Raw genomic sequence first — 21,802 nt, forward strand, 5'->3', positions numbered from 1 at the left:
TTACTTCGCGCACTTTCGGTTGTCGATCAGCGAGAATCATGTCGTGGGCTTTTTGAATGACTTCCTCGGTAACCACGACTGCCTGGCGTCCTGGTCGCTCCTCATCAAAAAAGGATGTTCGCCCACGTTTAAATTCGTTGAACCCATATCTAACTGTGGTTATAGATGGCAAAGCGTTCCCATAGCCAATACCCAACTTTAGTTTTATCTCCTCGCTTTTCTCTCATCCAAAATTAAAAAGCGAATTACCGAACGATAGTGCCTTTTTCCATCTTAGCGAAAATCACGAAAAACGTTTAACTCGAATCAGTCTGAAAGTTGTTTTGCCGTCGTTTTATAGATGGCAGCACAAAATGCTAACACCAACTTCCCTCAGGAGCGCCCTCTGTCATCAAGCATGGGTACTTATTGAACCGCCCTCAAGTATGCTTTGCGGTCTTTACAATTTGACACCCCGAATTTTCGCACCCATGAACAAATCAAATCTTCAGTTGAAGCATCACGTAAGCGTGGAATATTGTAACAAAATCTACGACGAGCAGTTGCACACGATTTCGAAGATGTTCACTGCGATTTCGTGACCCACACGAATAACGAAGCTAAGGAGGCCACCTCCTTTAAGTTTAAAATCTAATTCTGCTACCGAACACTCGGGACATTTGTTAACACCGATGGCAATGTCACCACAATCCACATTAGAGCAAATTTTCCCAATATCCTGCTCATTTGCGCTCACGCTTTGATGTGGGAAGACAGCATGGCCAAGAATCACTTACCAACGAGTGCGCGGCCGCCCCCTTACAATATAGAAATCGGCAATTCGACAACAGACTGCGGCTGGCCGACTTCGCTGGGTCCCGAAACGTGGTAGTATATAGCACGAAGTTCTAATGCAAAAACGAGAACGGCAGATAGTTTTTTAAGAGATTTTTCATGGCACTCGGAGTTTTGCCGTCTGTCGAGTGGCGATCGCTATTATTCTTATCATTTTGGTTTTTTGTGTCCACAGCAAGTTTAAACATCTGGCAGAATGCTAGTCACGTACAAACCCCTTCGGCTAAAGCAGCCAAAGTAACCAAGAAAGAGAAGCTTCAAAAATGTATCGAGTTATCGCATACCGAATGGTACCGAACTTGGTCTGAATACCTTTATTATTTTTATTATTAAGGTCAAATGTAACTATTAATTTTTACCGAAAAAATACCGACTATGCTTATTATTATTATTATTAGTCCTTGAAAAATATATTTAGCTTAAATCTTATTTATCCCAACACTCAAACAACCCTTTAAAAGTCTGGAGTTTCATTTCAAATCTTAATTTATATATTTACTGGTTAACAATTGCTTTTGCTGAAATCGTAAGTTTTCATGGATTTTATCGCACCATTCCTTCAAAGGTTTAACTCCACCTCATTTCATACTCAGCCATTCTGGCTTCTCAGTAATTGCATAGTTAGCAAGGAATGTAAACAACGAATAGCCGGTGAGTACAGTATTTTCGAGTGAACCCTCCCAGTAGCTGTCCAACAGTATGGCACCGTATTTTGTCAGGAAGGCCGTTATAGCCATGCTGACATATGTATAGTTGCTCTCATTCACGGCCAAGAATGTCAAGGACATGATATTGCCCAGTATTGTAAGATCCTTCAGTGTGTTTGTGTTGCTATCGTCGCCCTCCTCCGTAAAGAGTTTGGCAATTAGATCGAAGGCTAGCGGTATGACGAACAGTCCATGTCCCAAGGCCAAGGCGCTACTCTCAGACGAAGCCAAGTACAATTCAATATTTATCAGTGGCAACTGTATAATCTCCATAACGCTGGTAGATACATCATGAATCTTGCTGCAATCTTCGCTATCCTGCTTGTAGTAGTGTATCATGCCGAGCAGGCCATGACAGAGTCCAAAGGCGCACGCCGAGAAAGCATAAGGATGCTCGGCGGGCGGCATTGTATACAAAGCAAATCCTGAAGCACCCACCAAAAGGCCATTGAATACCATAGAAAGCCCGGACATTTTGCCGCTTGAAAATTTCTCTGATCAGCTGCTAATGACCTTTGGTGTAAGATCGCGTACGGGTGTCGCTGCAATTCAAACACTCCGCCGCTGGTTCTGTTTTATTTACGCGACTATTGGCCAAGTATCTGCGCATGTATTTAGAGGATTCTTTCTGGAATGACAGTTAATTTTGAATTTCGTTGTTTTCGGTGGACGAACAATAAATGGCTTGAAGTTAAATTAATCACAAAAAGATTTATAGACAATTTTGTTTGAAAAGCGAACGAAAAATTTATGAAGTTTTTCACCATGTAATTTATGAAATACTGAATTGTGACGGAGGCAGTGTATGGAAAATTAAAAATTGATGCAAATGAACTTCGGGAGGTACACCAAGTAAATATGAGAATCTTGTTTTTTTGATTGATGATGAAATCTTTGGGAGAGATGCTTTTATATACATTTTTGTTTTTGCGGAACAAACTTGATTTCAGTAAGGAAAAATTTAGCTAGGAATGGTAAGGTGTGCAAATGTTAGGTTAGGTTGAAATGGTTGCCCATAGAGAGGGCACACTTGGACGAAAATCAAAAATTCGTCCTTTGTGGTACCATTGTAAGGAATATAAGAAGACTAAGAATGCAGAAAGGAGGAGAAGGAGGGCGAGACGACCGAACGATGACTGATTTACGGTGTCGATGAAGTTCATCAGGTTATCAGCTATATCAGCAGGCGTAGCAATGAGATGAGAGCCAAGATACTGAAATCTTAGCCCCGCGAGAGCAGGGCAACTAGGGAAAAGGTGCTGAGATGGTTCCACCTCATCCTCCATACAACTGACGCAAAAAGAACTCAAAGTAGTGCCGTGTGTCGGAGCATGTATACCTCGCGGTTCTGTAAAGGGCGCCCACGAAATTTGAGAGCAAAGATTTTGTTAACCTTAGGAGATCCCTCGAACGCCTTCGATCCACTCGTGTATAGAAAGGTTTCGCGACCTTAGAAGTTTGTATACTTGCCCAGCGTTCGCGTAGTTGACGCGAAGCTCACCTCTCGTTTCGCGGGATAACTCCCTAGCTGGAGCTGCTATTTGGCTAGTTCCTCCACCTCGCAGTTTCCTGCAATGGCGCTATAACCAGATAGCCAGATGAGTTTTGTATCGAAGAATTCCGAGGCGATGGAAAGTGAAGTCAGACATTCCTTAACCAGCTTCAAGAACACCATCATCAAGCCCAGGGCTCTGATAGCCGCTGCGCTGTCGGAGTAGATATTAACTTCTGTGACTGTTATTACAAAAGTGAGCAACCAATCAGCTGCTCCTTTAATTGCCGCTGCCTCTACTTGGAATACAGAATTTAAGTCTGATGAGTGGCTATACTCCTTCAACTTTTTAATTAGCCTCTCAAAAACCGCTTTGACTTTTTACAATTGTTGTTTTTGTTTTCTTTCGTACGATATTAAGAAATTTCTACCAGTTCAAAATAGCCAATAAAAATGCCTCGGTAATATCCTTAACTCCAAACAAGATCGAAAATCTTTTAGCTCAATCAAAATGCCCGATCGTGGTGGGCGGCACCAACTACTACATTGAATCATTGCTGTGGGACATATTAGTTAGCCCGAAAGACGCCGACGAGCTGGACAGCATAGACAAGAAGTTTGCGCTCTCATCAAGCGCAGAAACAACTGAAGAGGAAGATGCAGCAACGCCTGAAAATTCGAAAAATGTAAGTTTTTTTTAGAAATCTCTTTTTCTATATACCAGCTGATCACATACTAAGCACAATATATTATTCAAGGCGCGCTAATTATACTAAAATAACTCACGTTAACATGTTTTATGTCGTAGATTTATTTTCACAGTACATTTGCTTTTTTGTGTCTCATGCCTTTAGCCTTTATTTCTGCCCGTCGCTGAAATGACTGCAATGTCATCTGAGTTGTTGCATAACCATTTAAGGAAAATTGATACGGACTCGGCAAATCGCATACATCCAAACAATAAAAGAAAAATTATGCGGTGAGTTTACTAAAAATATTTAAAAAATTTTATGAAAAATTTTAAGTACGTAGAAGAGAAAAGAAAATAAAAGAAAAAGGTGTGTAAAATTGCTTCAGCATTTAGCAAGCAAACTTGATATGATACGTTTAGCTCTGATACGCGTGCGTGCTGATTGATCTTAACGCATTAATACGAATATGCCAATGACGCACAAAAGCTGCGTTGATATTTGAAAATTTTTTACTGCATGCGATGTTGAACATTTTCCTTCATATAAAAGACTTTCGAACATATGCTTCATATGGAAGAAAATTGTCAACAGCGCATACAGAAACAAAAAATAAAACAATTTCAGAAATCAATGCAATTTGTGAGGGGCAAACTTACACTTTATTATATCAAAATTGAATGGGCTCTAAATCGCATGCTTCGAACCTCAAAAATTCTCATTAAAAAGTTCAAAATTGTGCTGATAATTGTTTGAAATTTCTTAAATTTTCATGAATTTTCTTCAAAGTTATACAATAATGAACTATACTTTTATAAAAAATTTATTGGAACAATTTAACACGAAAATTATTGCGAATATTGCAAAAAGATAAAGTGACTTAATTAAAATATTTAAACGCTGGCTTGTGAAGCTGAGGCCCCCTCTCGTGAACACCATCGCCAAACAACTCATCAAGAGTAACCTCGCCGTTGAACATCCTGTGCGAGGACGGAATGGTCGTCTGATGCTTACAGAGGAAGACCAACTAGCAAAATTGAAGCGACACTTTGCGTCGGTGTTAAACCATATCTTGGCTGACGACGCCCCCAAATTTGCTGACGCTTTAGTTCCGATTAACAACATCACGCGAATAACAGCCGATGCTCCCAGTGTCTGCGATGTAATCTCCGCTATAAAAAAAATTATCGAACAACAAAGAAGTAGGAATTGATGGCACACCTGCTGAATTTTTCACAGCGTGAAGTAGGCACACGTGCTTCAACTGCTCTCATCAGTAAAGCCTGGCATAACGAAAGTCTTCTAACCGAATGGACTCATGGTATTATTATCAAGACCCCAAAAATAGGTAACCTAAGAGATTGTGATAATTGGCGAGGTATTTGCGTACTGCCCGCGGTACTTAAGGTTGTGGCAAAAGTCATCCTTGATCGGCTAAAAGATCACCTCTATACCAAGCTGGTTTTCGAGCAGGATCCTCTTGTACTGACCATATAAATGCTATTGAAATTATCATGGAACAATGCGCAGAGTGCAGAGCTGACTTAATTTGATGTTAATCGATTTAGAAAAGGTTTTCGGCAGCGTACACAGAGACTGCCTGTGGGTTGCCCTGTGCTGTCGAGGCGTTTCCGAAAAACTCATTTCAATAATTAAAGCAACTTATGTTATCGCTAGATGCCGTGCACTGCACAAGGGTAAGCTATCGCTGCCATTCGAACTTCGCCAGGGATGTATTCTATCGCTCGTGTTATTCCTCTTAGTCATAGGAGACGCCCTCGAAGCAGCCTTAATCTCTCTTCACAACTGTGGTCTTAAATGGACGATGGCACGGAGGTATAGCGAAACAACAACCTGTGTTTCAGATTAAAGGTTAGGCTCTCCAAGTCGAATGTGCTGTCGCTTACAAGTTTTTGTCAAGCGCTATCTAAGGATTATATTCCTAAGTTTCTGGTCAAAAATAATGCCAAACAAGGAATTGTTCGAAAGCGCAAAGATGGAGCCGCTAGACATTTGGATTAGAATACAGAAATGGAAGTGGAGTGGTAACGCTTTACTCAAGGAAGACGATAACATAGCGATGAAGGCAATGGAACGGAACCCACTCACAGCGAGAGGAAGAGCGCTTGGCAGGCCAAGGGAAACCTGGAAAAGATCTGTGGAACGCGGAACAACTCAGCTCGGGTTAAGTTAGAAGCTGGTGAAGGCGTTACCCAGTAATCGAACGAGATGGCACGTAGGTGTTGTTGGTGCCCTATGCCACGCTAGGGATTCAACAAAACAATGATGTTGATGATGATTATATTATATATACGGGTTGGGAGGTTCAATGTTATATGGAAGCTTTAATAAATTGATTTGGTTCAACGGCTCTCCACTCTTCGTATAACGGGTGTTATGAAATCAACTCCAACGGCAGCTCTTAAGGCTATTCTCAACCGAACACCGATTGATCTCTTTGCGGAAAATCTGCTGTGAGAAACAACCCATCTGCTTACCTCTACAGAAGTAGCAACATCAATGTATTTGCCGATGGATCAAAAATGGAAGAGGGGTTGGGGCTGGCATATATTGCGCGAAATTATGCGTCAAAAAGTCATTTAAGTTCCCTAACTATTGCACTGTGTTTCAAGCTGAGGCCTTTGCAGTAAAGAAAGCAGCAGAGCTTGGATGTACAGAAGCAAGAAGTGACTGCGCAATAAACTTCTACGTGGATAGCCAAGCGGCTATAAAAGCGATCAAATTATACTGTCTATCATCCAAAAATGTCCATGAATGCAAGGAAGCAATTAACAAGCTTGCTCGTAATCGCAGACTTTGTGTCTATTGGGTTCCGGGGCATAAAAGCATAGAGGGAAATGAGATAGTGGGCAGCGGCCAAAAATATTATGTTTGAGGAGGTCACACAAACACAAGCCGTGAGTAGCGTGCGCGCATAGAACCGTATCGGACGACGCAATCTGTGTAATTGCAAGAAAGATTCCTTTGGATCTGTTGGCAGAGGAAATGACGCACGCAGGGGGCACGGCCTTCATTGGCATCAGATCAAAAAGCCTCAGAACGAGCGCTGACCATTAGACGATGGCAGCAGCATTGGCAGATGTCTCAAAACGAGCGCTGGACTTAAAAACTCATTCCGTACATAGATGAGTGGCTTACAAGAAAACACGGGGACATAGACTACTACCTCACCCAATTGCTGACCGGGCATGGCTCTTTCCAATTATACCAGCATCGGCTTAAGCTGACAGACACCCCTTTCAATCCCGACTAACCCAACTCGGTGGAGAGTGCAGAACATATAATTTTGTACTGTGACTACTTTAAAGAAGGAAGAGATGCACTAGAAAGAGTTCTAACGCTTCCAATAGCCTTAAACACTCTCACGATAGATATGTGTTCAAGCGGCGGTAAGTGGGAGGAAATTCGTGCTTTCGCAGTATAAATCGTAATGCGTCTTCACCATATCGATTGGGAGCGCAAGGGACGGCAGCAATTAATAGTAGTAGCATCAGATAGAGCATTACCATGAGCAGCAGGGGAGGCCGACCGAAATTGACGGGCCCCTGACAACCACAAACACTTGAGTCATGAACTCGCAATGGCGTACTACTTGACGTAGAGACACAAGAAGACGGGCCTTTAACATGAAGCTGGTTACAAATATGGTGGACTCAGACGTGGGTGAATAGAATTGGTTCTTTTTATGTATCCCATTCTGGGCCCTCCCGAAGTAATGCAGATAATAGTCCCGGGAAATGTGTCTCCTCAGAAGAAGAGGTGAGATTGTTTTAGTGGCCACACTACCTCGACGCAGTAGTCGACGGTCGATGTAAGTGTGAAGGCACTTTGAATCCTACCTCGCCCACTCAAACAAAACAAGAAGACAAAGATAGTGAACGAAATAGCAAAAGAAGGCGGTAGACATACTATAGGGAGACTTACCATTAAGTCGGGTACTTAAACCCCTGCGCACAATTCAAATTGTGATCCTCTATATGTTGAGAAAAGCGAGAGGTAGATGGCTTAGTTTAACCAATTCCAATGCTGCCAGGATCAACTGCAAAGACACATATGATGACAGGTACACTAAATCGGTTATATCGTTCGGTAGAAAAAACTGTAGAACTTACAAGCATAAATCTAACTCTTAACGATGCTTGCAGGAAATGTAAAGAGCCGGGTACAAAAGAAACCCTGGAGCATCTTCTATTCCGATGGGACTCTACCCAACAATATTCCAGGCAGAAATACATGCCATTGAAATATGTGTGAGAGAATGCCTTAGCAGAAAAATGAGAGGTGCTCACATCTACATACTTTCAGATAGCCAAGCGACTCTAAAAGCCCTTCTATCAACAACTATCACCTCTAAATTGGTAAATGATTGCCTAAACCTTCTCAATACGTTAAGAAACCTCAGCATAGCAACACTAGGCTGGATTTCGGCACATGAAGGACATGAGGGAAATGAAATGGCTGATGACCTTGCAAAACAAGGAACAAATATGCAACTTACTGGTCGTGAGCCTTTCTGTGGACTCACAAAAAGCCACATTAATGAATTCCTTAGGAAATGGGAAGAAAGGAAATTTGCTGCACACTGGCTAAACTGTGCCGGTCAGCGTCAAGCCAAACTATTTCTAAGTCCCAACAAAGGAATATCTGACAAGCTACTCTCACTAAGCAGAGTAGATCTGAGCCTTTTAACAGGATATCTTACAGGTCACTGCAGCCGGAGGTATCATCTAAATAATATTGGTCTATCTGAGACCAATGTCTGCCGCTTTTGCGAAATGGACATAGAAAGCTCAGAACATGTGCTTTGTGAATGTCCTGCGTTGGGCAGAGAGAGACTTCATCACCTTGGTGGTATCGTAGTATCTCCATACAATCTTTGGAACAACAAACCTAAAATTGTGCTAAATTTTTTAAAAAGGGTTACAAAAATAGGCCTTTCACAATAGATCAGCTCTCGTCGCAGTGCGTAATGGCCTTCTAATAATATAGGGTTATTCAATAGGTGCGCTTCAACTTTTTTCCGATAGGGAGGGCGAACGACGCAATATTTTTTATTTTTCGCTTGCCATTTGTAAACTTCATTAGTATACATTTCATCATGGAACGCTACACACTTGAGCAACGATTGCAAATCGTGCAAATTTTTTATGAAAATAATCGTTCTGTTGCTGCTACTTTAAGAGCATTACGGCCATTTTACGGTCTTCAGTGATGAAGCTCACTTTTGGCTCAATGGCTTTGTCAACAAGCAAAATATGCGTTACTGGGCAGAAAGCAGTCCACACGTGATTCATGAGGCACCGTTGCATCCCGAAAAAATCACTGTTTGGTGCGGTTTACATGCCGGCGGCGTAATTGGCCCATATATTTTCGTTGACGAGAACGATCGCCACGTTACTGTGAATAGAAAGCGATAGCGCGACATGATAAACGATTATTTTTGGCCGCAATTAAATGGTATGGACTTAGACGACATGTGGTTTTAACAGGACGGGGCCACACACACAGCACACGCTACAATTGATTTGTTGAAGAGTAAGTTCGATGAGCGCATTATTTCCAGAAATGGACCGGTCGAATGGCCGCCGCACTCGTGTGATTTGACGTCTCTAGACTATTTTCTTTAGGGTTATGTGAAGTCATTGGTCTACAGTAACAAGCCGGCGACGATTTGTGAGCTCAGAGCCAATATTGAACGCAAAATTGCTGGAATTTCGGCCGATTTATGCAAAAGAGTGGTCGAAAATTGGGTTCAACGATTGGACTTCGTAAAACGTGCACGCGGTGGTCATGCAAAAGAAATCGAATTTCATACTTAAATGTATATGCTCAAACTCGATAATAAAAAGAAAATTAGTTAAAAAAGTCAAACCGTTTGTGTTTTATTCAAAAAAGTTCAAAAGTTGAAGCGCTCTTACTGAAAAACCTATAATAATAATCTTCTATGCTGCTGTCCGGCTCTCTCGAAAACTAGACTATGCCACCTGGGTGCTCTCAGTTTATAATGGCTAGAATGTATCACTGAACTGGAGCTTGACAGAGTCCTAAAATTCACGAACAGTATCTTGAGTGATGCATATTTTCGTTAAAAATAGGACTCCGATCTGTTACCCCTATCGACAAAATGGTGTCTGCGTGGATTCGCCAAACCAGTATAACCCAACCTAACCTAGCATGGCAGGGAGTTCTAGAGCTCTAAGTTATTTTGTTGATTGCGTTCTTTTTCTTCAGGCCTGCATGACCTTTAATGTGTAATAAATTTCGAGCTTGCTCATTAGGCTGTTCGTAGAGTTTCCGCAGTTATGTTTCGCTCAGTCCCTTTGATCTATGAAAATTGCTCACTCAAGTATACTCTCCTATGTTATCTCTTTTATTTATCAATTAAAAAAGTGAAAATATTTTCTTTCTAATTTAAGTATAACTCCTACTTTGTGTTTAATATCCACGCAAATATGCTCTAATCCATTAACTATGCCCGTATGTGTATGCATGTACCCACTCGTATGTATGTAAGCGCACATTAGCCATTCCTATGCATTAATAGTTTTTCGCTTCAAGACACACCAAAGTGAGGCCAACTTTCGCGTGTCCATCCCCTGCGCACACACACACATATATACATATGTATTTATGTACATTGTTCCCGCAATGCTGTACACTCGAAGGCGAATTATTTAATTGGTAGGCTGATCGCACGTGAATTAATGCTCATTACCGTATTTTTTGTTAGCTGAACTCTTCTCTTCTCGTGCTATACCAACAATTTTATGCAGACCTCAAAGCTCATTAATTAATATGCACTTACATTTGGTTGAAAAAAAAGTATCACTTTAAAAACCAACTCGTAAATCTCAACACCCCTGCACCACAGCAATTCTTTTTATTTCCCTCTCTCCACTATTTTTCTTTTTCAAGTATTTACGGAATTGTGATCATTTTATACTCGTAATTTTTTCCAAACGTCAAGTATGTGGAAGTTGGTGAAAAAAAAACGGGAGCGTGATTAAATTACATAAACACTTTAGTGTTCAATTTTATGTATGCGAAGCATTTTAGGGTTCAAACACTCCGACGACCATCCAACTAGCCAGCAGGAAGCCAGTCAGTCGATTTAGCCTCAGCGACAAGCAACCGGTCAACGCGTGGACAATGGCTTGTGTTGCAATCGAAGATTCGCCACTTTGCGCATGGCATGCAAAAGGGGAGGTCGAAAAGTGCGATGGCGGCGTAGCATAGGAACAGAATTTATGAAAGCAACAGAACTCAAAACTATCGTCAACTTGGCGATATCTTCAATTATCGCAACGCTTGTTAGTTTTTCTAATCTTTCAATACCGATTTGGCGCACATGAATTTGGATAATGTCTGAGTGTCTGCTCGAACGATATGCTTTTAAACGTTTTTGCCATATATCAGCAAAAGTTTCAAGTTTGTTCAATTTGTAGTTAATAAAATTTTTTTAATATTAATATTAAACGTTTTCGCGATGCTCCTGGTGAAAATTTGATCCGCTTTTGGGTGCGAACATTCCGGGCAAGAAGTTCGGTTGCAAACGATCGAGGCCCAGCCTGATGTTGATAACAAATGAAAATATTGAACTTGTCGCAATAAGTTTGTACGATTATCAACGTCAATCCATGTCCAAGAGAGCGGCTGCCCTGGAACTTCCAAAAACGATTGTGCATGAAGAGGGACCTTAGACTTCACCCCTTCAAAATTCAAATCGTGCAAGTGGTTAAGCCTAAATTGGCTCGATTTCGTACCGTTAAAACTATTGGTTGGAATGCTTAAGCCCATTTTCATTTAAATGGGAGTGCAAATAAGTGAAATTGCCGTTGATGGTTACATAAAGAACAGTGCCCACTATCGACCCAAAGTAACGATTTGGTGTGCATTGTCAAAATCGACGCTGGCAAGCAATTACTATGGATGGCGCATACTGGACGATTATTTTCTACCAATAATGAAAGAAAATCCTTTCTTCAGTACACACACATGGTTTCAGCAAGATGGCACCACGCCGCACACGGCCAGAGAGCTCATGGCCATACTGCGTAATTTCTTCCCTAACAAACTGATAACTGATATCCTGGCTACCCAATTCGCCTGAGCTTACCCCCATGGAGTTTTTTTCTGTAGGAATACTTCAAAGCAAAGTCTATTAAACAAACCCCCGATCATCTCAGCACTAAAAGAAGTTATCGTTCGTGAGGTTAATGGCATCCCGATATCACTTTTCTAGCGAGTGGCACAGAGTGCGGAGGCCAAATTCCAAGAGTGTATCCGACGTAGCGGTCAACATTTACAGAAAATAATTAAAAAAAAAAAGAAATCTGAACTTTTTTTTTTGTAATTATTATTGAAATAAACTTTTATCATTAGTAATTATTTTATAGTTTAACGTTTAATTCCTAATCCTGCCAATCTTTACGCTACGTACATAACTCGAGACACTATATTTTCACTATCACACAGTGTTATTGGGTGTAAAAATTCTTAGATAGATTGAAAATTTATGGTTTTAAATCCCAGACTTTAATTTGTGATACTTGGAGAATCTGAGACTGGAATGAAGTGGAAGGGAATTGTGTATAGTCGGAATTTTCCAAGCACTCAGGCAATATTGCTACTGCACTTAAGGCTTGGAGAGAGGATTTAAGGGATAGAAAAATACAGCTAGGTGGGATATCATTGCTCCGCTGCAAAAAATCGTTGATTTTTTGTAAATTTTAGCCTATTGCCGAGGGAAAAAGTATTTAGCTTGTCCATTCTCAATTCATCCAAACAAAAATATACCGTCTTAGTCTGGCGAATACCGGACAACAGCAGAGAAAATGTTCTGTTCCACTCGCATGCTCCAAATAAGATGTACAACGTGAGTCGTCGATGATGCCTATTGTGGTTTCCATGGATTTTGCTCCATAATAAGTCCTATCAGAGCGTCTACCACTTTCCCAGTCTGTCTGAGATGGAATTTCGCTTCCGCCCTATTATGCCTTTTCAGAAAGTACTTGGTTGTTTGGCAGTTGTCTGTACTATACTAAGGGCACTCTAGAACTTTATTACTGAAAACCTTAATGCCAGGCAGGTTTTCTAAATATCTCAACTCCAGTACCAAAAAGCAAGCCTACTTTTTGAAAAAGGTGTTCCATTTCTTTTAGTAAATATATTCTTAAATTTAACCAAATCAGACCTATTCCTACTTGGTTGCCATGATAGGTTATATTAGGTTATACTGGTTTGCCGAAGTCACGCAGACACCGACATGGTAACAGATCAGGTTCCTATTTTTAGCGAAAATATGCATCGCTCAAAATGCGCGTACTGTTCGTGAATTTTAGGAGTCGCTCAAGCTTCAGTTCAGTGATACATTCTAGTCATTCCAAACTGAGTAGCATAGTCTAGTTTTCGAGAGAGCTGGACAGCAGCATAGGAGATGTTCCAGGCCACGATAACCGCTTAAGCGATTTTGGTCAAATTTAACAAAGTGCGTGGTAAACAAGATCAGATCATCGCAGCAGATTGCGAAATATCCTGAGCCAGTGCTTGATAGCGAAAATTTCTAAAAAAAACCTGCATTTCGATATCACATGAATTCTCGATATTATATTTTAAATTAAATTTTACCGACATACAGACTCGGACAAATGTTGTTTTGTTAGAGTGGTGATAACTGGCTTCTGGTCTATCGGGGAACAAGCAGCCAAAATAGGCATCCCTCACAACACACATGTAACAGTTGTAAACAACCACATAGAAAGGAGATACTTTTCCATTTCCTCTGTGAATGCCCTTACTTATAGAGGAGAGAATGTCAACCCTTGGCAAACCACTGTTCAAGAGTCTCGAACAACTGTGTAGCTTAACGTCGACAACCTAATAAGGTTCTTAAACCGCACAGACTAGATATAGTCATGCTTTAAATAATCATTAAACAAGTTAGTACCGAGGATGTGGCAACAAAATTGGGCGGAACCGCTAGTTGGAAAGAATCAATACTTTAACCATTCAACCAACCAACTGTTTTAAAGGCATACGATCCGTATCGTTTGCGTAATTCTATGCACAAGAAATTTTTCGCTAAAACTATTCCTGTCTATTCAACAAAATAAAAATATCATTTCAGAAGAAGATAGAAGAGATTCAACCTTCATATTTGAGGGCAGTCCATAGTAAATTTGATCGCTTAAGCGGTTATCGCGCCAGACAAGAAAAAATAATATATGCATAGATAAAAATTATCTGATTCTAGAGCACCCCAAACCGGTATAATAATTTGGATTTAAAAACTAAGTTTTAATAAAAGAGATCGAAAAAGCTGGACTTCGGAAATTGTGCAGAATTGTGCGTTTCCCGTGAGAAGCCTTGATTGGTTTGAATTGAGATCAACAACAAAAACAGAAAAAGTTATGAGTTTTCTCTGCATTCGATATTTTTTTTGCACTCCTTTTCGTACCAGACTAACCCACTATAAAAGTTGACACTAAATAAAAATAAATAAAAAAAGTTTGGACTATCTTCTTAAATTATTGACCTCCCTTATTATATTTAGATGTATGTATGCACATATATATCCCCGTATATGAGTGGAAGCAGCCTAGAGTTGAGCCGCCAACATATTTTGAGTTACTACCCCCACCAAACAAAAAGTGTGAAACGCATTAACCAATGTTCTGCCCGATGGTGACGAGGGGCACATATACACATACATACATACACACAAACATACATCCATCAAGGGTTAACTGATTAATTATGATTTGACTGTTTCAAGTTCTGCTGAGCTCCGGTTTTTTGCTGTTTCTGTTTCTGTTTGCCCTTGTCGATGTTTTAATTTTATTATTACTTTTTGCAACATAAACAATAATTAAATTTTCTTTTGTTATGCATTATGTTATTTTTAAAATCCATAAATACCTACCACACAACTTAAAAAAAAAAATATATACACATATTTACCTCCAAAGTGTTTGTTGTGAGTAGGTTTGATTTCTTTTGCACTCACTCTAAGTTGGTAATTTGATTTGTTTCTCATTTGCGAATCATGGATTGCGATGCATTGAAGCAGTAACTTTTGGCACGCTAACTAGAGGAAGAAGTTGTCAGTCTGGAATAGACGTACTAGACGCTATATGCAATCGCTATGCATGCACAAATGCACATACATATGTACATGTGTGTGTATGTATGTACATAACTCTTTAAATAAATGTACAAGCTCGTGTGTGCCACCCGCCATGGGAGAACTAGTGCGGTTCAGAAGAGACTAATTTAGTAAACAATTAAAAACCTTCTCCGAATATTTTTTTTGCATATTTTGAGGATCTTTTATAACAGAAATATGAAGTGTGATATTCAGCTAATACTTCTTTTATATGGAGGTGATCCTTAATATTTTCTATCCCAAGTGCGTTCCTTTTATTTTATACACAGGGTTTTATATAAGGGATTTATTCGAAGAAAATTTGATTTGAAATTATAGCCACATGCATTAAATATTAAATTTTTTTGTTTTTGTTATACTGGTTTACGAGGATTTTATATTTTGCGCCCAATAATGAAAACACAGCAAGCGAATAATAAAAATGGTCTATAATGGTCAAAATGTTCTCCTTGAAAGCCAATACACTTCTGTATTCGCTCGAATCAATTTTCAAAGCACTTTTGCCACTCAGAAGTAGTTACTTTCAAAGCAAGCTGCTGAAGAGTTTCAATCATACTGACCAATTGAGAAAAAGTGGCGGCATAGTAGTATTAAAATTCTTAGTGACAGGCAAGGTGCACTAAAAGCCCTTGCCAACCCACGCTGCACATAGGTAGATTTAAGCTATTTAGGCGGCCATAATTGGATTTCAGAGAGTTGTCACAACTACAAAAAAAAGCACTCCCACAACTTGAAAATAGACCGAGGAACAATAATTTAACCTCCTACGGTCAATCCCATACTTTGCATTAGCTGTCAGTTAATCAAAACATAGCTATTTCTGAAACGCATGTTATCGTTTTTGTTTAACCGCTGTAAAATCGTATGTTTTAAAGTGAATATTTACGGATTTAAGTTACCGAGCTGAATAATCGTGATGGATTATGATATTTCAGGTGAATATTATCATTTGTTAATGGTGTTTGTGATTTTAATAGTTATAAATGGATAAATGGTGCCTATTTCATTGTGGTATAATTTATTTTTGTTTTTTTGTGTTTTTTGGTTTTGAAAACCCGGTTTGGTATATTTCCAAGTCCGTCCAAGTGAAAGTTAGTGTTGAACAAGATACCTGGTGCAATTAGCTCGCCACGTGCATAAAAGTTAGCTGCAGATACTTGCAGATAGAGGGTCATATAAAGGGTTTGATACACGCTTGTCTAAAGTCAATATAAAAATTATTGCAGTTGTTTTGATTTCTAAGCCAATTTTGCTTATCTTAGGTATTGCCAGATCATCTGGCACTAGACAAGTAACTCGTAAGTAAGCCAGAAGAAAGGAGGACGCTTTTCTAAAAGCTAACCAGTCTTGGTTAAATGGAACAATCGAAATTCCAAATAAGTCACATTTTCGCCCTGGCCGTCCATTGAAATCATTCGAAAAGTATAGTGAGAGAAGTAAACGTAGGAAAACGGAAGAAGTCCGTTCCATGGTAGAAGGTACAGTTATTATACATGCTGCGCAATCCACTCTAATAGCAAAAGGGCAGAGGGACGCCTCGCGAATTCTGAAAGAAATCGCAGAATCACCATCACGCGCAGCAAAAAAATACAAAATACAAAGGTGCATACAAAGAATCAACAATCCCGGTGAGAGGTAATATATTGACACCACATGCAGCCCCAGCTACGTTTGTAGAAGCAGACTTAACAAGAGAGCAATATAAATAATTTGTAATACAAACCCTTATATTTATCCCTGTTACGATCGCTTATTAGAAGCTAAAAAAGAATGTTATGCACGGAAGTTTTCTCGTGAAGAATGCAATCGCGACATATACCACCGATTGTTGTTAAGCTCGGACCCCTTTTTGAGCAGTATTTCAGTTCATCGCAGAAGAAAGAAAAAATTATCAAAGTCGTTTAGCCCAGACACAATTAAGCTGCTCGTACCCTTTAAATATGTGGACAAAGATGTGACAGAACACCTTAATTGAGAAGGCGAAAACTAATAAATTAATCAATTTCTGTATATACATATCTATTGTGCTTTTGGTGTATTTTTAACAAATATATCTGTAAATATTTTTCTATTATATGTATGTATATAAAACAATTTTTTCAAAATCGATTAAGGTAACTTTTATGCAAGTGCAATATGGGCTCTATTTTTACTTTGGGACAGGTCAAGATTTGTTGTATAAAGTCAATGTGTAGCCCACAATAAGATACAAACAAGTGATGACAGTTCTTGTCATACTACAAGAAAAGGAGCTTTACTGCTAAGGTATTTCAGTGTTACACAGTGTAATACATATACTTTTTTAATTTAACCGATTAGTAAAACAAATTATTATAAATTTCTAGTTATTAAACAGTTTTAAGACGATATATGCAGTCAAATATTTTTGGCCGCCTAAATCTTCAAAATCTACCTATGTGCGCTGCTCTTCGAAATTAGACGATGAATATAAGGCAGAACTGAACAGTGTTGCAAAAGTTTGTCTTATTTGGGTGCCTGGACATTGTGGTACTACAGGAAACGAGTTGGCTGACAAACTGGCTAATAAAGGGGTCTGCAAACATAACGCGAGTCCCTGAACCCATTTGAAGTGTCAATTCTGAATCGACTCAACTATGGATTGACGACTTTATGAGGCCTAGCCATAGAAAATGTTGGTCTGAGTTGGACTTCTGCAGAGTAGAGAAGTGGTTTGTGAAAGACCCAAACAGGAAATTAGCGGCCTTTCTATTAAATCTTAGTAGGAAGGACCTGAGAGTAATGGTGCGTGTAAAATGTATGTTTGGGAATGGGAATCATTGGCGGCCCAATATGCCTATCCTTTCGTGAGAATGAGAACATTGCAGAGTATTTTCTCTGTATCTGTCCGGCGTTTTCTAGGATCAGACTTAGGCTGCAGAGTTGCGATGTACTGAAAGTTCATATGGATAAATTTCATACTCTTCCTCAACCGAATCTCTTAAGGCTCATCAATGAATCCAAAAGATTTGCAGAAAAGTGACCTCAACCCAATTTTTTCGCCTTACCATCCAATATTAGATCTATCCTGTCCCTCTATTCTTTCTACTGTAGTCTATCCGGGTCTGGTATGATACAATGGTCTTCCTGACTGACTGCTTTGACTTGTATGGGTTTCCCCACAAATCTGCTCTTATCCAGTCTTAGGCTTTGAAAAACGTTAAACTCGTATTTTGTTTTTGATATTCGGAAACAAAACGCAATTAGTAGGTGCCAAATTAGGGTTGTAAGGCGGATGTCCTATTATTTCCTTCATTTGAGTGCCGATACGTGAAAGCTCGCATTGTCTTGAACTATCTTCGGCGGCTGGTTTTCCTTTATTCTTGGAAAAATTCTGGCAAACAGATATTTGTGCACTACTCAGAATTTACTGTTTTAAGTTTCTCTATTCATAAAGTTGCAACATGACCAGGTTTCCGAAAAAAGCCACCATTTTCTTTGAGGTGTTCTTCCACAAAGAGCTGCTGCGATTGCTGTTTAAAATGTTTGGCCGAGCTCCTCCTCCTATTTGAGGTGTGTGTCTTGGTGTTGTTCCACAAATGGAGGGACCTACAGTTTTTAAGCCGGTTTCCAACGGCAAATAGTTTTTTTATGAGAAGCTTTTACATGGCAAAATACACTCGCAGGTTTGCCATTGTTTGTCGAGCGGCGGCCGCTATTAGAGAAATCTTGTTCTGTAATCTCGCACTAACCCATTCTCTGCTAAATCAAGCTTAGCATAGTCTTAGCACACTGATATCCTTGGAACGGGCCACTGCCTAATAGACAGACCCGCTCAGAGGATGGACGTGCATACACATGACTTCGTTGAAAGAAGAGGGATAAATGATATCTAACCTTCTGTGCCATTTTTTATTCGGACGTAGAATAACCACTTCAGGTAGACAATTTTTTAAGGAGTTGGAAGATCTAAACTTCAGAAATCAGGAATCTTCGACAGTTTTTGAAAAGTTCACATTAGTTTTAGGGAGATGAGGACAAGTTCCCCATGCGGTATCACAATGGGCTGTGAGCCAGAGTGTGTCTTATAGTGGACAGCCGCTATAGCCTAACCTAACTTCTCTTTTTTCTCCTTCGGCTCCAAACTTAACTAAAACAGTAAGCCTGGACATTAATACTGCCCCACCATTCAAACGATAGAATAAATGCACAACTCTGTCAAGAAAAAAATGATCAAAAATCAAAAAAAATTTTAACTAATTCAAACTTCCACTTTATTACTCGTATACTAAAATTTATTGGGTACTCTGTACTAAAATTTTTTCTTAGTCTGCGTCAGGCTACAATATAGCCAAGAATTTGTTAAGGTAATAATTGCAGTTTCATCTCCAACTATCAGCTACGGGAGCTACATATGCAATAGAAGAGTTAGCTTCATAATTTTTAAAAAGTCTGCATAATAAACCACGATCAGAAGTCCCTAACTTAGAACTTTTGTTCAGGAAACCTTATAAAGTCGCGCCTCTGTGTAGAGGGCCGTTGATCCATAGCAACCATTTTGAATTCCAATTATGCATTGACTAGAGTTATGAATGATGGTGATGATTAATTGCTATGGCGCCGATCGTTGGGCTGGGCGCTTTATGGAGTTCCACGAAAGCTGAATTGCAGGCTACCGGACGGGTCACGCGTTGCGAATAGTGATACGGCCTTCAGATATGAAAGGTAGTTGTGAATAAGTATTGATTTGCAAATAAGAAGTCGCGGACAAGCAGCGCGTAGGAATAATGGGTGGGGATGGTTTTGCCTCGGGGAAGGGCAAGTACTTCAAAAAAACTACAACGCTCGCTAATCTTACTGACTCGGCAAACAAATGCCGCCTTCAAATAAGCATTCTGCCCTGATTTCACATCGCAACGTCTGACTTCGTGTGAGGTGTGTCTGAAACAACGTCTGTCTCGTAGAGAGCGGTTATTTCTTGGAAATGATATACCTAAGGTGGCAGCCACACCACAGAAACCAGAAAATTAAGTGATAGGGCCCATGCTCGGTAACGTAAAATAGGGACTGAATTAAGAAGGTGGTGCAGAATTAACCACCCTATCACAAATATTTCTATCACTCAAAATCATTTTTTTTTTTTTTTGAATTCGTTCAATTCCTCATGCATGAACATCAAATAATAGAGAATGAGTTTCCAATAGCGATCGCCCCTCGGCAGGCAATGGCAATATATTTATGTCACGAAAAAACTCCTCATAAAAACCTTCTGCTGTTCGGAGTCGACTTAAAACTATAAATCCCTCCATCAAAATATATCAAGACGCACACCATAAATTGGAGGAAGAGCTCGGCCAGCGCTCGGGTGTAAGCGTCAATTATATATATAATAAAGTTATTCACAAACAAAATTGGATGATGAATTCTGCACCACCTTTTCCCATATGAGACGTAAGGTTTTTTACCTATATTAAATTTGTTACAATACAATTAATTTCAAACCAAAATCAATTGGAAAAATTATAAATTCGGGTAATTTGGAATGTGAAAATCTGTACTAATTGACATAAAAACTAGAATAGGCCTCTTTTTCACATTTTATCGATTTTCAACTAAACTAAAACTAATTTGAAGAAAGTAGTTTCCACTGGGCCTATGCTCCCTTCTTCTTCAAATCCGCCCCTGTGCCGCTTCCGTGTTAACGCTTATTAAATAGAGGGCATGTTTCACAGCTACAACGTAATAATTGAAAAATATTGTACTCATTAACTAGAAAACGAGATATAAACGTTAGAAACATACATACCTTCATACTCGTGCAAGTCTTTATGTTTTCAATTTTATGTTGCATTTGTAGGCGTTGATAGAGATGGCGAACAAAGTTTTACTCTGACTATAGAAAAGCATTTGATCTTAACAAAAATGGTTTGTTACTTCAGACAAGAAAGTAACCAATATTTAAGTAATGCACCTCGCAAATGCAAATATATTTCCTTGCTCCGACTCCATTGAAGTGAGTTACAATTTCACTAATATTGAAGATGAAATGTTCGATTGCTGATTGATAACTTTAAATTTAACGAAGAATAGTGAAACTTTCAGCAAACCAGTTCGAGAAGAAATAAATAAGTTAAGTAAAAAATCTTTACCCATACTTTTGTAAGAACTACGAGAAGTGAAGTGAACGAGGGGCTCAAATTTTAAAAGACTGAAGAGTGTCTATAGACAACTCCTTCTCAGATCATAGGTACTTAATGTACAGTATTTTATTGCCAACTAAACAATGCAAGGCGGTTACAAACCGCAGACGCACAAACTGGGGGATGTTTGAAACCACATTATCTAGCAATCTCCCTGCCGCGACATACCAAATTAACTCCGAACCACAGCTTGACTCAGTGGTTGATGAACTGACTTCAGCATTTCAACAAGCTGCGAAAGCAGCATGCCCTCAGAGAACGAGAAGAGGGAAACCGAAACCTCCATGGTGGTCCACTGATATAGCAAAGCTTAGAAGGGAATACAGAACTATGTATAACGGAGCGAGGAGAACCAACTCGTGGGACAGATACAAAGAATTCCTGCGTAGATTTAAGTATGCAATAAGGGAATCAAAAACGGCGTCTTGGAGAGACTTCTATCAAAAGATAGAAAGTGTTTCGGAGAGGTTGTCACTTTCCAGGTTGTCTCTGCAATGAAGAGAGTAAAACCCACCCTATAGTTCACTACGAGAATCCCCCAATTGATTTTATAACGGAGGATAATATAAAATTTGCCATTGGCAGCTTCAAACCTTACAAAACACCGGGACCTGACGGAATCATCCCCGCTGATTTGCAACACACAAAAGATATGATTGCACCTACACTCGCCTTAATTTTTGAGGCAGCGATACGTCTTAACTATATCCCCAATATATGGGCAGAAGTAAAAGAGG

At 39.6% G+C, this 21,802-nt stretch overlaps 2 protein-coding genes across 2 annotated transcripts in view; one reads left to right on the plus strand and one right to left on the minus strand.

Annotated features, from left to right (window-relative positions):
- Positions 1-4,031, plus strand: part of LOC128856478 (tRNA dimethylallyltransferase-like) — a 37,812-nt gene extending 33,781 nt beyond the window's left edge. The window contains exons 3-4 of the mRNA XM_054091781.1: positions 3,519-3,719; positions 3,888-4,031. Coding sequence (XP_053947756.1) covers positions 3,519-3,719; positions 3,888-4,016 — 330 coding nt within the window. The 3' untranslated portion in view covers positions 4,017-4,031. The remainder of the gene's footprint in view (positions 1-3,518; positions 3,720-3,887) is intronic.
- Positions 1,303-2,323, minus strand: LOC128856477 (uncharacterized). Its single transcript, XM_054091780.1, has one exon. The coding sequence runs from the start codon at positions 2,013-2,015 to the stop codon at positions 1,413-1,415; it is 603 nt and encodes a 200-aa protein (XP_053947755.1). The 5' UTR covers positions 2,016-2,323; the 3' UTR covers positions 1,303-1,412.
- Positions 4,032-21,802: the final 17,771 nt, after the last annotated feature.

Source organism: Anastrepha ludens, chromosome 3, assembly GCF_028408465.1.
Source record: "Anastrepha ludens isolate Willacy chromosome 3, idAnaLude1.1, whole genome shotgun sequence".
NCBI lineage: Eukaryota > Metazoa > Arthropoda > Insecta > Diptera > Tephritidae > Anastrepha > Anastrepha ludens.

What these genes read in the sequence shown, in the direction of transcription:
- LOC128856477 (XM_054091780.1), bottom strand. Translation starts at nt 2,015, where the DNA reads ATGTCCGGGCTTTCTATGGTATTCAATGGCCTTTTGGTGGGTGCTTCA.